Genomic DNA, 14,729 nt, shown 5'->3' with positions numbered 1-14,729 from the left:
TTAATTTTAAAATTACTATCAACTCATTGTAGAGTACTCCTAGCAAACGGTGGTCGAAACTTCTACATCCAGATATTAATTTCCAAATTTCTATTGAAATTTAAGAAGAAAAACAGTTTACTCGTAACTCTCTGCGACATAATTTTTGTTATGACACTGTGCCACGGGTAGTCTTCTTTCTTTTAAAACATGTATAATTTCGTATCGACAAAGTTCTAATCAAATTGGTAATTGGTACGAACTCTACTTTTATCAAGTAGCAGTAATCCTCTCGAAACTAGTCAACATATTATTTGCATTCGTCCACATCGCTGGCTGAGGTCCCTGGGCTGCCAGCGTGTGGAATATTTCTAAATTGGCGGTCAGTCGATTGTCACCTAAATACCTAAATGGGATAATTGGAGCTGGATTGGCCTTACTGGCTATTTTTAGCTGGCATCAAGGGGTAGACCCTATCTTGCCATCTAAAAATAATCAGATAGCGAATGGACCGTTGAATGTTTTCAGCTGCTGGCCCTCTTCGCCCCTAAGAAACCTCCGCTGCGTTTAAACACACAGAAACTTTACACGAGAGCCTAACGTTTATCCTTTCCTTTCCTTCTCAAAAATTTAAACATACAACCCACCTCGCGGACAGTTATTGCATTTTCTACGCGTCGTTCGCGACTTGCTAACAGGTTTAAGTCCATCCTCGTGGAAATGTCTTGCCAGTATGATCTAATTGTCTCTTTAAACACACGGAACTCGTGCGCATTCCTCGTTTATACAGCTTCAATAAACTTCTTGTCTTACGTACCACGTATCGCGTTTTACCTTGCATACTCTACAATTTGAATTGTTCCGATGATATTGCAGAGATATTTACAATTCGTCGTGGATTGAAAATATGTTCCTGATTTACTCCAGAAATTTTGGTCTTTTCGTCAAACGTTCCTTAGCGTCCAGAAATTCCTATAAGTCGAGTATCGTTACAACAGGAAGCTACACCACTTACTCGTTACTATAACAAAAAGTAAAACAATTATTTTTCTACTACAACTACAATTTAAATTGTTCCAATGATATTGCAGAAATATTTACAATGTCGTGGAATGAAATTATATTTCCGCATTGCTCCAGAGAAATTGTGCAAATTATCTACCATTGCCTCACGTGTTAGAGAAATATAAGATACGCAATGTTGATCTCTTTTTACAACAGAAAGCTGAACTATTTACTACAAGAAAGAGTCTCTGATCTCTAAATTGGAATGTTTCCGAGAGCCAAAGCTGCACCGGCGCTGCGTCGAGCCATAATCACTTGGAGATTGAAAGAGAAATATAGCGTACAGTTTTGCAAAGTGGAAAACAGAATGATTAGAGCACTTGGTGGTTCGTGGCTGGCGATGTGGGACGAGCACCGCATCGAAACTATGGTAAACACGCCGCGTAAACTTTCGTACGAAATTCGCGGCGCGTCCTTGCCATTCGGCCCGAGGAATCTAATTGATTTCCTAAACTAAACGAGTCTAATAGCCTCTTCTCTGCGAATCGTTCCCGTTCACGAGCCGCGTCCCGTTCGCAATTTCATGCTTGCGTGCTCGCCTGACTTCTGTCGTTCCTCCACTGTTGCACAATTTGTTAACTTAAAAATGCCATTCACTCGATTCTACCATTAAACTCGAATCAACCGGCGCGATACGTATCTACTCCAATTGAGGGATCTTTAATTCGAACGAGAATCTCAGCTCGACGATAAATTTAGACGATACGTTGCGAGCTTTATGGATGAAAATGTTTATAGCGATTATAATCGAGATGGGAAGGTTGAAATTTCCAGTTTGTTGGATCGTTGAAAAGAGAATGGTGAATCGTGCGAGTCGCTGCGGTACGTTTCAGAGAATTTGAGGAAATGAGGCATTTAATACGTCCGTTCACGAATAGTACACGTCGAGAACTAACGAAACAGGACATCGCGTCGAGTGTTATTGTTATTAAACAATAACACTCAAACAGGAGTCTGTTTACATTTAGGTTTTTCTTTGATAACAATTACTTCCTTTATGTTATGTCTTATTATATATTATGTCTAGACGAAACTTTGTATCTTCAAAAGTATTTGAACGAAGAAATAGAATAGAAAAATTAAGATAATATCGCGCTAGGTGAAACGTGGAGAAGCGAGCGTGACAATTGGCGTGACAATTGGCGCCTCGATAAATTTGTCTAAATACAATGGTTTTGTTTGCTCAGTTGGCATCGATTCCAGTTTACTCACGGACAAACGTTTCTCCTTGAAGCCTTACGAGCCTCTATCGCGAAAGCACTATTCCATTCCAACGAATCTATCGTTCCCGATGATCACATGTTTCTTTGAATAGACGGATCATTACTGACACGAATTTTCTCGACGCCATGTAGATTTATTGAAATGACTTTGCATCGAGACAGAGTCAAGTGGCGTACACGTTTCAACAAACAAACAATTTGATTCTGAATTAAACGATGATAAACGTGCGCTCTTATAGGCGTGCTTTCGAACAAAGGTTCTCGCACCGTCGCCAATTCCTTCAGAGTATTCCAGAGAAGGCGACGAACAAACAAATGAAAATTTCAACCTGCCTATCGTTCGAGTTTTCGCTAACGGCGCTCCTCATCAATGGAACCTCTGCTCGAGCGGTCGAGGGTCAATTGGTTATTAACTCGAGCAACCGTAACGGCTATTAAACCGTTTCATTGTCATGAATATTGCCATAAAAAAAGCAGGGAAATCACGCTAGGCCACGTTCTTCCATGAATCATTCCAAAGACCAACCATCAGCAACCACTCTTCCTTCATTAATATCGTTACCTACTGTAACAACAAAAAATGAATCGTAGAGTATCCAAAAGTATCTTTTATATCAACTTCTCGTTGTAACTTCTCCTTAATTGATTACTCCAAAACAGTATACAAGAGGATTCTAGAACCTCTTTGAAACTATTTACAGCCTGGTCCAATTCACCTATAACGTTAAAGCACAATGCGGATAAATTTCAGCTTCCACTGATACCTAACAGTCGAGTGGATGACCAGGGGCATCGAGAGACCATTACCTTATCGCAGTCTCCTTATCAATTTATCTCACCTGTCGGACGTTGACTTGACGGTCCCATTGGAGTAGAGATCGGCTGCCATGTCAATTGCAGCGATCCGCTCGCATCTCCCCACCCCGTATGGCGTTTGTCTTTCAGAAGTGCCTGTCGATTCCTGGTTAATCTCTCTGTCTCTCGGCGCTCGGAAAAAGAACCAGTTCACTGACAACGGTCGACCTTGACCTGTTTCGTTCTCACTGGACCAGCAACGCGGTCCCAAAACGCGATCGCGTTCTCGTTTCGCGTGGAAATCGACATCTCCCGCGAGATCCTTCTCCGCGATCGGTCTCTGGCCAGCTCGAACACGCGGTGGAACGGAATTCGTCGGGCAAAGAAACGTCACTGTTGCCAGAGACGCAGTCGGATCATCCTGAGTTCGCCGTCGACTGAACTATGTCAGACGGGGGCACTGTCAATTGGATAACTACCTACCGCGTGGAGAATACGCGTTGATATCGTTCAGATCCGATCAGCCCCCTCCTGGCTCTCCATTCACCTCCTGAAAGTGTTAATTCGCTTTTAATTTCAGTTGTCATAAAACATCAACGATAATATACATGCTACATACAGGATAAGACATACTTTCGTTCAACATTCGATTCTTTGTGAAGATATGAATTTACATGAACATCCACGGTCCAGTAATAATGAAAGATAACGGCCTCGAGCAACGCACGCATACCAAAAAACGAACGTTGCTCTCGTAGAGCATGCGTGGGATTATGTCGGATTGGAAGACACGAGCTACCCTGTTTTTCCTCGCTAATACTACATCGTGCTAGCTCGAAGGCGAATCGTAGCGATCGGCACGGGGAAGACTAATTTATATCATACGACGCGAAGCACGTCAGCTCAATCACGATCGACCTTGCCGACTGGCTCTGTTTTTCGCGGGATGGTCGTTGTCTTGAAAGATTCGTCAACACTTTATGCTGATTTCTGACGTCACTGTCTCATTCGCGACGATGATCCTCGTTTCGTGATATTTAACGAATTTTCTGATATCACTGGAACGATCCCTCGCAGAATTGTTCCGTGACTTCCGCCTGGAAATTAAAGGAACTAGTAGAAATTAAAGGAACTAGTGGAAATTAAAGGAGGAGTATACTAAAGAAAGCGATTGGCAAAGTGGACCATTCAGGCCTAATTCAAGGTTCGCGTCTTTTTCGACGAATTATCTTGTCTAAAAAGAAGCCGGCTCTTCGGTTTAGCCAAGAGAGAATTGCAACGTTCCTGATGACAGCGCTATCCTTTAATCGTATTTAGTGACATTGCGTTGCGTCATCGTTCAAATTCAAGCTTCGACGGAGGTCTCAGTCAGTGTTGGAGACCTATCAAACTTGATAAAGCATAAATCGCGCGTGGAGGGTTCTGCCAAGTGGGAATGGAAGTGGAGTGAATCAGTCGTTTAATAATGTAACTGACAAAACGGTAGAACGATCGTCGATTATTGATGGACTGTGCGTCTCGCAGCTCAAACCCTCTGACTTTCAGTATTCCTTATCGCAAGCCACATTCGTATCTCGATGCCATAGCTTTACTTCACGACTTTCCAGTTTCGTTACCTGCTTTCTTTCTGTGATTTCCAGGTGGCTACCCTCGCGATGATGACGCAGGAGGCCATTACAATCTGCAAGAGATGCAACTCTAGTTACTACGGTATGCCCAAAATGTACGACGGGCCACGAAACTCTTTCCAGCTTCGTCAGAGCCTTCCTCTTGTTAGAGACGTCTCCTACTTACCCGAAGAAAACAACGTTGAGGACCAAGAAGAGAAGCAGCAGCCAGAACACCAGGCCGTGAATAGAGATAATAGAAATTTATCGTCGGTCGGTTCTGTATTAGCCAACGAGAAATAAACGTTTTCTTCGATGACATTTCTGACGGTTTTCTTCACAGGGCTACCGTAATCTTTGCGAAACCGTTAAGAGAAAAGTGCAGTTGGACGATACCGAGTACGAGTACCAACCGCCGCATTATTACGAGGTCTATTGTAAGAATTATTCTTTCCTCGACAGTAGCCAGCTCGTCATGAATCCACCGAAGCAGGTAGATGCGGAATAACGTTCACTTCTTCTTCTTCTTCTTCTTCAGCATGACAATTCGTCGATTCTTAACTTTCGATGGTTGGCGAGTCGTCGCCAGCAAAACTTCAAACCTGGAAGATATTAAATTTTCATTTAGTTTGACGCGAATATAAAATTGAAAACTTGGAAGTTTCTCATGAAATTTAATTTTCGCGACGAACTTCTAACTTTTCAATTTTTAGTTTCGAAACTAAGCGTCCTACAAATAAACTGCAAATGTAAAAAAGTATCGAGGACGGGTATGTGCACCCTTCGCAGTCAAAGGGTTAATCAAGGAGGATTACCAACCTCTTCGAGTGTTTCTCACGCGTCCTTCTTTCACGTGCTCTTTTAGAAATGCGTGCACCCTGGATTTCATTGCGTGCAAAGAGGTCGACCTCTGTTTCTGGTGAGACGACGCTGGGACAGCGAGTGTTGGGAACCTTTCGTTAAAGAGATCGCTAGCGGTTGCGACTGCATGTGGCCAGAGGCTGTTCTCGGAGACATAACCGATCATTATTCCACGAGTCGGATTAAGTTAGACCAGGGATTAACGATATAAGAACGAAAAGTAGGAATGGCACTTACATTTCGTCTTAAGTACAGATCTATCATTGTGCAAATTATAAATTGTAATATTTATGTAGTGTATGGTATATGGTATTTACAGTAATTGTTATCTATTTTATTTTATTTAATTCATGTAATGTATGCGACTGATTTCGTTGTTTATGCGTGACTACGTATGCTTAATAAAGGAAGAGAGTTCGTTCCGTAATTTTCCACCTATAAAAACTAATTCCATTCGATGACTGTTTATTTGAAAAGGTTCTCATATAAAAGTATTCTGTTTTTTTTTCGTAATAATTCATTGTACATTATTGTCCCTGGTTATTTAAACGAGTTCGCCTTATGTTTGGGTAAAAAGTGGAATCCCTCGGGCACTTTTCCTAGTAGCATTTCCCTGAAAATAATAACGATGCTCAGGATTAAAATAGTGTCGTCTCGAATGCAACCTTTAATAACGAGTAGCTTCCTTACGATAATTTAATCCAATCGGCACAGTTCGAACTCGCCATAAGCGTTTCTATGTCGTCGCGACCTCGGTAAAACGGAGGCCTCTCATTTATTCTTTGCGGGGGTCTCTCCAAAATCCCAACGGGAATATATCTGCATACAAACAGAATTTAATTGTTTATTTGAAATAAAATTACGCGTCTATTAACCAATGAAATACTAATTATAAAGAACCTGCCTATGTAAAAATGAAATCCATTCCAACATAAATCTCCTCGTCGTTTCGACACCACGGGTGTCCGAGCCCCAGTGTTCGAGACCATAATTGGCATACTTCTTTAACATGTCGAATCTCTCCGAGCTCGACACGTCAATCAACTTTCTTTCTTTTATTTCTGTAAATATCCATGGTTTTATTAACGCCCCACGACCTATGGTAATACCACTCACATTGGAGTAAGTATCTCGAACTCTTTGATAGTCGTCAAACGACAAAATATCGCCATTTCCGAATACTGGTGTTGGCTGGGCTGCTTTTGCACACTTTTCAATGTACTCCCAGTCAGCCAATCTCGTGTATCTTTGCTCGCGAGATCGTCCATGAACCTAATGGCACATTATATAATTTAATACACATATATATTAATGCGTTCTAGCATAATAACATAATGCAGTAATTAACTTACTCACAGTAATCATGGACACACCCCACTTGTGAAACTTTGGCATTAGGTTGTGTGCAACAGGTTTGTCTATGTAGACACCGGTCCTAGTTTTTACAGTTAGAGGTATGTTCATGACTTGGCTAACAGATTTTACAACGGTTTCTAGGACATTTAATCGATTGAGCATACCACTGCCACCTCCTTGTCGATAAATCAAATCTATAGGACAACCGAGGTTCAAGTCGATGAAATCAACATCGATTTCCTCGGTTAACAATTGAGAGCACCTCGTCAGTACTCCTGGATTATTACCGCATAGCTGTACGCCAAAGATGTTCTCCGATTCGTGCCTTTTCACCAGCGCCCACTCTTCGTGAGCTCCTTTCAGTATCCTCGGTGCCAGAGCCATTTCGCCGCACGTTATATCTGCTCCATACTCTTTGCAGATTCTTCTAAAAGGCAAGTTGCCTACCGTCGTCAGAGGGCTAAGGACTATTTTATTTTTCCAATCTATCTTCTTCTTCTCCTCATTCCTACATTTGATCAAGTCATAATCCTCCACTGGGCCAATTTTCTGTTCCGTATTGTGTATCTCGGGTGTTTCATTTGTAAATTTGGAAATACTAGTGTCCAAAGTGCAACCATTTTCTACTTCCGCTTTGTTTGCATCCAAAGGTTGCTCAGATTCCGAAGCACAGCCATTCTTTGTATCTGATTTGTCTGCATTGTCCAGCTTCTTCCTAGATGGTTCGTTTGCCTTAACTATTTTCTCAGCTTTAGCGAAATTATACTTGTACTTCCGCAGTTGCATTTGCAGACTTTTCGTTATGTGGTTCTTTGTGGAGGATGGCCTCTTTTGATACTCTTCTTCCTTTTCCTTGTTGACGATATTTAAACCATCCTCTGTCAAATGTTTAGAGCCCATTCTACAGGCTGCACCTCTAGGACATCTGCCAGTCAAATTAAAAAGATAGCATTCCGTTCCAATGTCCTCTGGCTTTATCTTTAAATATTCCATCCTGTTGTGCAAAAATGTACATCGTTTGTTAGTGCATTGTTTTTCAGGTTCGTCTACCGTTTGATCTGCTATCCATGGGCACAGGTTCAACTCGCGCTGTGCCTTAAACGGAGCTGGTCTGGCTTTATTCTGACCTCTGAGCTTTTCCTTCTTGTTGTCATGTTTATATTTTTTACATGGTGGTTCAGCTGACAAAGGAGGATCTTCAGAGATAATTGTGTTGGTGGAAACCTTCTCTTTATCGCTTTTCGTTAAACACTCTTCGCTTAAGAGTCTTACATGGTCTTCGAGGATATACCTACAATTTTATCATGGCTTTACTACACGATAGTAGTTGACAAATATTATATAGTATTTAACATGTAGTTAACAATAATAAACAGCTTATATTTTATGGGAGAATTTTATAATTAATAATTTTCTTACGACAGAGAGTCACGTGACACCTGAGAATCGAGGTTAGGAAATACACGAGCGTGACAATAATTTTAGCATGGTTCTAGTGTACATCCACGCGATTAATAACAACAAATGGGTTGTGTTTCGTGGAAAAACATTGTAATTGGTTAATTTTTAGCGATAGAAAGTCATGTGACACCTGCATTTCAAGGTTAGGAAAACACGCAGTTGTTACGAATAGGAATAATTCTCGAGCAAATGATTAATTATTGCAAGCACGATAATAATAGCTTACTCTGCTTTTATTAAACATACGCCTTTTTGTTTATCCTCGCTATAATCGAACGAACAATCGTCAGCACATTTCTCACTGTAATCCGCCATTTTTAATGGAGACGATTGGAGACGATGTACCAAGTCACGTGACCACATTCATTTCGAATACGAATTGCGGGAACTTTTAAAGTAGGTAAGAACAGCAATAATTTTATCAGACGTCGTATAAAACGAAACAACGCGGTAACATGTATAGTAAAAAGTTGTTCAGGATAATGAATTTTATATTTCAATTATATCAATTTTTTCTCCCTCTTTTTTCTTTCTTTCATTAATGATATAAATAACGAATTTGTCAAGTCATTATTTCTACACCTGATTGTAAGTTCTGTATTTATACAATTTGCTTTTAAATCGCGTAATCGAACTACTCGTTTATTCATGGATTAAAGAAACAGCTTCGATTAAATTTAATTAAGAAAATATAAAATCGTAGCGTACAGTACTAAATCGCGTATATATATATCTTGAAAATCAATTGTTCCGAATCAGACATTATTGGCTCGATTAGTACGCTTCTCATAGTCGAATTGAACTCATTGCCATCGTAATTAATTAGATAAAGACATCCAAGATATAAATAGAGTGTTGATTACACGTTACGTAAGCTACCTAACGAAGAGAGAGTCGAGATTGGCAAATACACTTTCCTTTCGAAAATTCTGTTGCCACTCAAGGCTGCTATCTTGACGACACGTAGTCTCGATCGAGAAGATTTCGTGAATTCCTCGAACTTACGAGTTAGATAAGTTTTATTCGAGTTTCGAAAGTGCGAGAGTAAAGTATTACGTAAATATTACAATTAACATAGTTATGTAATCAAAGATCTAGGCGCTGTAGTGTACTTTACACTCCAATAGATGCATGGATGCATTTAGAAACCGGAAGGATTACTAATTCGCTTTGGGAGCGCTAAGCGAGCGGGTGAATTTTTTTCTGATAACAGTGAGCGGTTTCCATGTTTTGGAGGGAAAACGTACAGCGACGCGCAAGCGCAGTACTTCTCGTGTCAGTAATGTATCCATCGCGACAATGAAACAGGCGCCTTGGTCACCCCACAGAATGGGTGCACATTTAGCAAAGGCAAGTGTTGATTCTCTTGGATTCCTCTAATCGAAGCGACTAGGCACTATAGGCTTGAATAGACGGTCGATGCAGAGAGAATCCAAGAATCGCTTAACAGTGTCTGCGATATAAATATAACAGAATTAGGACGAGGCATCGTTTCCTATAGCTACAGTAAAAGTTTTAAATCCAACTGGCAGTACTACAGGTATAGGAAACGATGATTTGTTTCTTTATTTTACAAGGATACCTATTGACCCAGGCTTGTTTTTTACAATTCACCAGTCTCGCGCACATGTGTTTTTTTTCACATTTACATTTTTTTATACATTTGTCACCCCCGCCCCCAATCCCTTGCGCTTAGTTTGGATACCTCGGGATCGCTAAATCCGTATATACTATAGCTACATTTAATAATTAAACATAGCTACAGCCCCTGAAGGCAACGATGATTCATGACAATTCTTCTATCTTTCTATCAATCTTTGGGGGCGATTAAGGCGCCCTACTAGATACTTTCCTGCATGAGCGGCAGCCATTACTACTGGTGCCACTGCGCATGCGTTGGAGTCATCGTTGAGCCACCGTGAGCCACCGTGAGCGCTCTCGGAGCGATAATCCGAATACACCAAATGGCGCCTAAAATATCTCTGACCTATTTCAGCATACAAAAAATGCATCGTATACTATATTTCCTATGCCACTTTGCTTTTACGAGTTCCCTGTAACCCTACCAATCCTTCCGCGCAACAATCGTATCACAGAGTTCGAGAAATACAAAGTTATACATGTTTCTCGCGGTCAACGTGGATTCGAACGGGTGAAATCTGCCCCTGCTCCTACTTTAGCCTCCACTCCTCTTCTACTCGCACTCACACGACGATGGCAAGGTTTTTGCACACCAAAGAAACGTTAGACGAACCTTGAATTGATTAGTATTGTTCAGGAATCGACAAGACCCGACTAGACCGACGATGCGAGTCGTGGCGAGCAGGAGCGTGTTGAAATATTTTCGTTAATCGTTCGAAAACGTCGCCTTCCCCCTCTACTGTAAGTTAGCAACGTACAGTAAGCATAAATTAATAAAATTTATTATCCACGTGTAACGATCGTTCGATATCAATTAGCCGAAAGAGTAAATTAGCACTAGAAACTTAGTAATAGATAAGCAGACACCGGACTGTCGGTGGAATTGAACAAAGCGAATTTGTAAATGTAGTAAATAGTGATATGTCACTCAGACAATTGTAAACTGTACGTGAGATCATGTAAGCCTGATTGTAAATAGATTTTTTAGAAGATTAAATTGTAAATGGATTTATAGGCGATAAGAAGTATTATTAATACTATCGAAACTGATGCGATTGGCTGTCATGTATCATTTTAATTATGTATGTATTTGAATGATGTGAACTTTACCTGTTGATTCACAAAAGTTTTGTTCACTTTGTACGAGTCAATTATTAATAATTGGACCTCTTAGATACTATTGATAAGTAATGAATCTAAGCCTAGTCAAATTATTACAATGATCTTGATTCTATCCTTGGTGTTAGCAAATATTGCTCAAGGTACATCATAAAGATAGGAGGTATAGTAAAAGAGACTAATATAGATAAACATTGCAACAGATTAAAGTGTTGCTAGCGAAACTCTTGGTATCAGTTTAAGAAAATTAAATTCTATTGTTCGTTAGAGAGTAGCAAGTTAACTGTTATATCTGTCACGGTAATTAAAAGTGAACAATCCCTACATGTGTATGCAATTAAGCCATTCTCAAGTTACAGGCAAAACAAAAATTCAAACAAATAAATAGAAATTTGAAAAGTACATTTAGGACTCTGGTACTATTGAACAAACCCAAAGATTATCAACTTTTACAGATTTATCTATGCGGATCCGTCCAAATACCTGACACGAGACTAATTGTTGTTCCACCGATAGTATGAGCGAATCAGGTACATTGCAATGGGAGGATTACATGGTCATAGCAGCCACGCTGGTCATAAGTATAGGTATCGGTATTTACTATCGATTCACTGGTGGACGTCAAAAGACAATGGAGGTATGTATTCCTTTCTCTATAAAAAGACATTGATTATTAGATTACTTTGACACCAAAGCTACATTTCCACAGGAATATTTCAATGCCAGTCGATCCATGAGCATAGTACCTGTGGCAATAGCCCTGGTAGTTTCCTTCATGTCTGCCATCACGCTATTAGGTGTTTCTGCTGAGAACTACACGTATGGAACACAATTTGTAGCAATCAACATATCGTACCTGATTGGAACACCTCTGGTTTGCTATGGATATTTACCAGTATTTTATCAACTACAAGCCACAAGTGCCTATGAGGTCTGTGCAACAAGTAAACTTGACAGAAACTCTTGTGAACTACGAATTTAGACTTGAAAGTTTCATTGTTTTTTCTAGTACTTAGAGAAACGCTTTGGAGCAAAAGCTAGGACAATGGCTAGTTTCGTGTATTGGGTTCAGCTACTTTTGTATTCAGGCGTCGTGCTTTATGCCCCTGCTTTAGCGTTAGAAGCCACCACGGGAATTTCTAAAACTGCCAGTATTATCATAATCGGGCTTGTTTGCGCCATGTATTCGAGTATAGGAGGCATCAAAGCTGTGCTAATAACCGATGTGTTTCAAGGACTGCTTATGTTCGTTGCTGTCTTTATTATCATTGGCACAGCCGCTAAAGAAGCTGGAGGATTAGAAGACATTTGGCGAATAGCGGAGGATGGCCACAGAATCGAGTTCGACAGGTAAGCTAACTCACAGTCGAACAATTTAGTCAGAGAATCTCTGGTTTCAAAATACTGTTTTATAGTATTTCTGTAGACCCTACGGTGCGCCACACTTGGTGGTCGCTCATTATCGGAGGTTTGTGCACATTCTTGTCGCTGTATGGGGTGAATCAAGTCCAAATACAACGCATGATGACAGTCAAGTACGTATTGCAACACGTGTAAGAATATAACGTTGAATAATTTATTACGAATGTTTGTAATGATTTCAGGGACATGAAAGCAGCACAGAGAGCGCTCTGGATATCCTGGCCAATTTTAACGCTACTTTCGATCACTACGTGTTTCTCAGGGTTGGCGATATACAGCAAATATTATAGATGCGACCCTCTTACTAAGAAACGAATATCGTCGACTGACATGCTGATGCCTTTGTACGTTATGGACACCATGTCTGACAAGCCTGGACTCCCCGGTCTCTTTGTTGCAGGTAGAATTTTCAACTTTCCAGCTCAACGCTTTATTTACCAAGGCCTATTTATAGACTTTTTGATTCCAGTGTTTACCTTCTGGAACTTATTCACAATTGCAATTTTGTTCAAATTGCAAAGTAGTTTTAAATAGCCTGGTAAATAAAATGTCGATAATAATTCCGAGTATTTAGTAAAATTTTATCGTATAACATTAAGCCATAATACACGAATGATCGTTAATATTAATTTCACTGTTTAGGCATTTTCAGCGCTGGCCTAAGCACTATTTCAGCGGCTCTGAATTCTTTAGCGGCGGTAACAGTAGAGGATTACTTGAAACCTGCCTGTAAAATGTGCCGAGGCAATGATTTTTCGCTTTCAACGTCATCGAAATTGGCCAAATTGCTCGCCTTCACGTATGGTATCTTTTCAATAGCGCTGGCCTTCTTAGCTCAGTTCTGGGGTAGCGTTTTGCAGGTAATTGTTTAATAAAAACAAACTTTAGGTACAACTAAAGGTACTTTCTCTAGAAATTAAACGAATATTAATTGCATAACTGCAGGTCAGCTTGACGATATTCGGCATAGTGGGAGGGCCATTGTTAGGCCTGTTTACTCTTGGCATGCTCACGGAAACTGCGACAGAAATTGGATCGGTGACGAGCGCCAGTGCGGCTTTAGCTTTTTGCTTCTGGATTGCTTTCGGATATCCCAGGCCAAGTCCACCGATTTTGCCAGTGTCTATCGAAGGCTGTGCTGATAATGCGACCATCTCTGCTTCGAAGGCATTCACAACGTTTGCACAGTAAGGGAAAATGTAGCTCGACAAAGTTTCTACAGCGAAGAACACTTTTTTTTCTTTCGTCTTTTACCATCTTGGTAGCAAACGATATTAACGTCTTCCTTCGTTCTAGGAGTACAGGTGACTCGTCTTATCTCTACTTATACCGTATCTCGTACATGTGGTACGGTCCACTTGGGTTCGTGATAACGTTCGCGATAGGACTATCGTTCAGTTACTGCCTAAATCTGCTGTCTAAGAAAGAGAAGGTCGAGTTGGACCCCAATCTGTTCTTTCCTGTAATAAGGAACCGTATATACCGAAGACGCGAACAAACGTTGAGATCAAAGAGCAACGAAACGCCAAAGGATACCTCAGCACAGAGGAAGTATATGTTTACTGATAACAAGCCTGCCAGCGAAGAGAATATGGACGAAGTTTGTACCACGAAAATATAGGGCAATGCCTTTGACTTAGCCTTTGTTTATTTTAAATGTTGACATTCCGTAAATACCTTGATGGATTGCTACTTAACAAATAGATTGCTCAACTGTTTAGATGTCGAGTAAATGTCTTCCATAGATTGTCTTTAAACTGCCACTTTTGTATCTTTCTTATTTTTAAACATACCGAGCGAAATTTATATCGACACTTGATTGTCACGTTTACGCGCTATGCTACTTATCACGCAACGTTCCTAATCTTTATATGATGTATAAATTCGATTCCAATGTAACGAATTGTATTACGTATTTATTAATGTTGTTCACATCGCTGGTCGAGTCGAAGTTTACATTGAAACTAAATTGATTAAAATATTAGAGTAGAGTATTATTACTAATTGTTTTAAGTTAATGGTACTTTTGTGTCGTGTAATTTATGTTGTTTCATTAAAGTGACGTTGAATTTAGAATTTTCTTTGTATTTTTCTCCAACAACGCTCCTATATTTCAATGTAATGAAAAAGATGTAAGAGAAAAAATGTTCTTTCTCGAACGCTATTATTATATTATTGAAAAAAATGGATTACTGGTGTC

At 40.1% G+C, this 14,729-nt stretch overlaps 4 protein-coding genes across 14 annotated transcripts in view; 2 read left to right on the top strand and 2 right to left on the bottom strand.

Moving 5' to 3' along the window:
• The window catches only part of LOC128881940 (serine/threonine-protein kinase OSR1-like), a 14,000-nt gene extending 10,506 nt beyond the window's left edge, over window positions 1-3,494 (bottom strand). The window contains exon 1 of one of the 3 annotated variants that reach the window (XM_054133397.1): window positions 3,107-3,494. In XM_054133397.1, the coding sequence (XP_053989372.1) occupies window positions 3,107-3,156 (50 nt within the window). In that variant the 5' untranslated portion in view covers window positions 3,157-3,494. Of the gene's footprint in view, window positions 1-813; window positions 952-2,256; window positions 2,817-3,106 lie in introns of those variants that run through there. The other 2 variants (XM_054133396.1, XM_054133395.1) reach the window with 2 other exon arrangements.
• LOC128881948 (uncharacterized) overlaps window positions 1-5,744 on the top strand; it is an 8,992-nt gene extending 3,248 nt beyond the window's left edge. For 2 of the 7 annotated variants that reach the window (XM_054133418.1, XM_054133417.1), the window contains 3 exons: window positions 4,703-4,942; window positions 5,013-5,162; window positions 5,535-5,744. In XM_054133418.1, coding sequence (XP_053989393.1) covers window positions 4,703-4,942; window positions 5,013-5,162; window positions 5,535-5,741 — 597 coding nt within the window. In that variant the 3' untranslated portion in view covers window positions 5,742-5,744. The other 5 variants (XM_054133416.1, XM_054133420.1, XM_054133422.1 and 2 more) reach the window with 5 other exon arrangements.
• A 257-nt stretch (window positions 5,745-6,001) lies between these two features.
• On the bottom strand, window positions 6,002-8,848 carry LOC128881939 (tRNA-dihydrouridine(47) synthase [NAD(P)(+)]-like). The gene is made up of 5 exons (XM_054133394.1): window positions 8,574-8,848; window positions 6,887-8,177; window positions 6,435-6,802; window positions 6,221-6,349; window positions 6,002-6,143 (listed from the first exon to the last, which is right to left on the bottom strand). Exons 1-5 carry the CDS (start codon window positions 8,708-8,710, stop codon window positions 6,071-6,073), a joined length of 1,998 nt encoding a protein of 665 aa, XP_053989369.1. The 5' UTR covers window positions 8,711-8,848; the 3' UTR covers window positions 6,002-6,070.
• Window positions 8,849-10,445: 1,597 nt separating this feature from the next.
• Window positions 10,446-14,605, top strand: LOC128881943 (putative sodium-dependent multivitamin transporter). 3 transcript variants are annotated; one of them, XM_054133403.1, is made up of 9 exons: window positions 10,446-10,729; window positions 11,563-11,744; window positions 11,817-12,038; window positions 12,117-12,457; window positions 12,523-12,642; window positions 12,712-12,929; window positions 13,172-13,389; window positions 13,475-13,716; window positions 13,826-14,605. In XM_054133403.1, the coding sequence occupies exons 2-9, from the start codon at window positions 11,625-11,627 to the stop codon at window positions 14,148-14,150; spliced, it is 1,806 nt and encodes a 601-aa protein (XP_053989378.1). In that variant the 5' UTR covers window positions 10,446-10,729; window positions 11,563-11,624; the 3' UTR covers window positions 14,151-14,605. The 3 variants fall into 3 exon arrangements, with proteins under 3 accessions (XP_053989378.1, XP_053989380.1, XP_053989379.1); XM_054133405.1 differs by lacking the exon at window positions 10,446-10,729 and adding an exon at window positions 10,756-10,947; XM_054133404.1 differs by lacking the exon at window positions 10,446-10,729 and adding an exon at window positions 11,389-11,407.
• The last annotated feature ends 124 nt before the right edge of the window (window positions 14,606-14,729 follow it).

This window comes from Hylaeus volcanicus, chromosome 9 (assembly GCF_026283585.1).
Source record: "Hylaeus volcanicus isolate JK05 chromosome 9, UHH_iyHylVolc1.0_haploid, whole genome shotgun sequence".
Lineage (NCBI taxonomy): Eukaryota > Metazoa > Arthropoda > Insecta > Hymenoptera > Colletidae > Hylaeus > Hylaeus volcanicus.
Note: the sequence above shows the minus strand (reverse complement) of the source record. Positions and strands in the feature narration are given on the sequence as shown.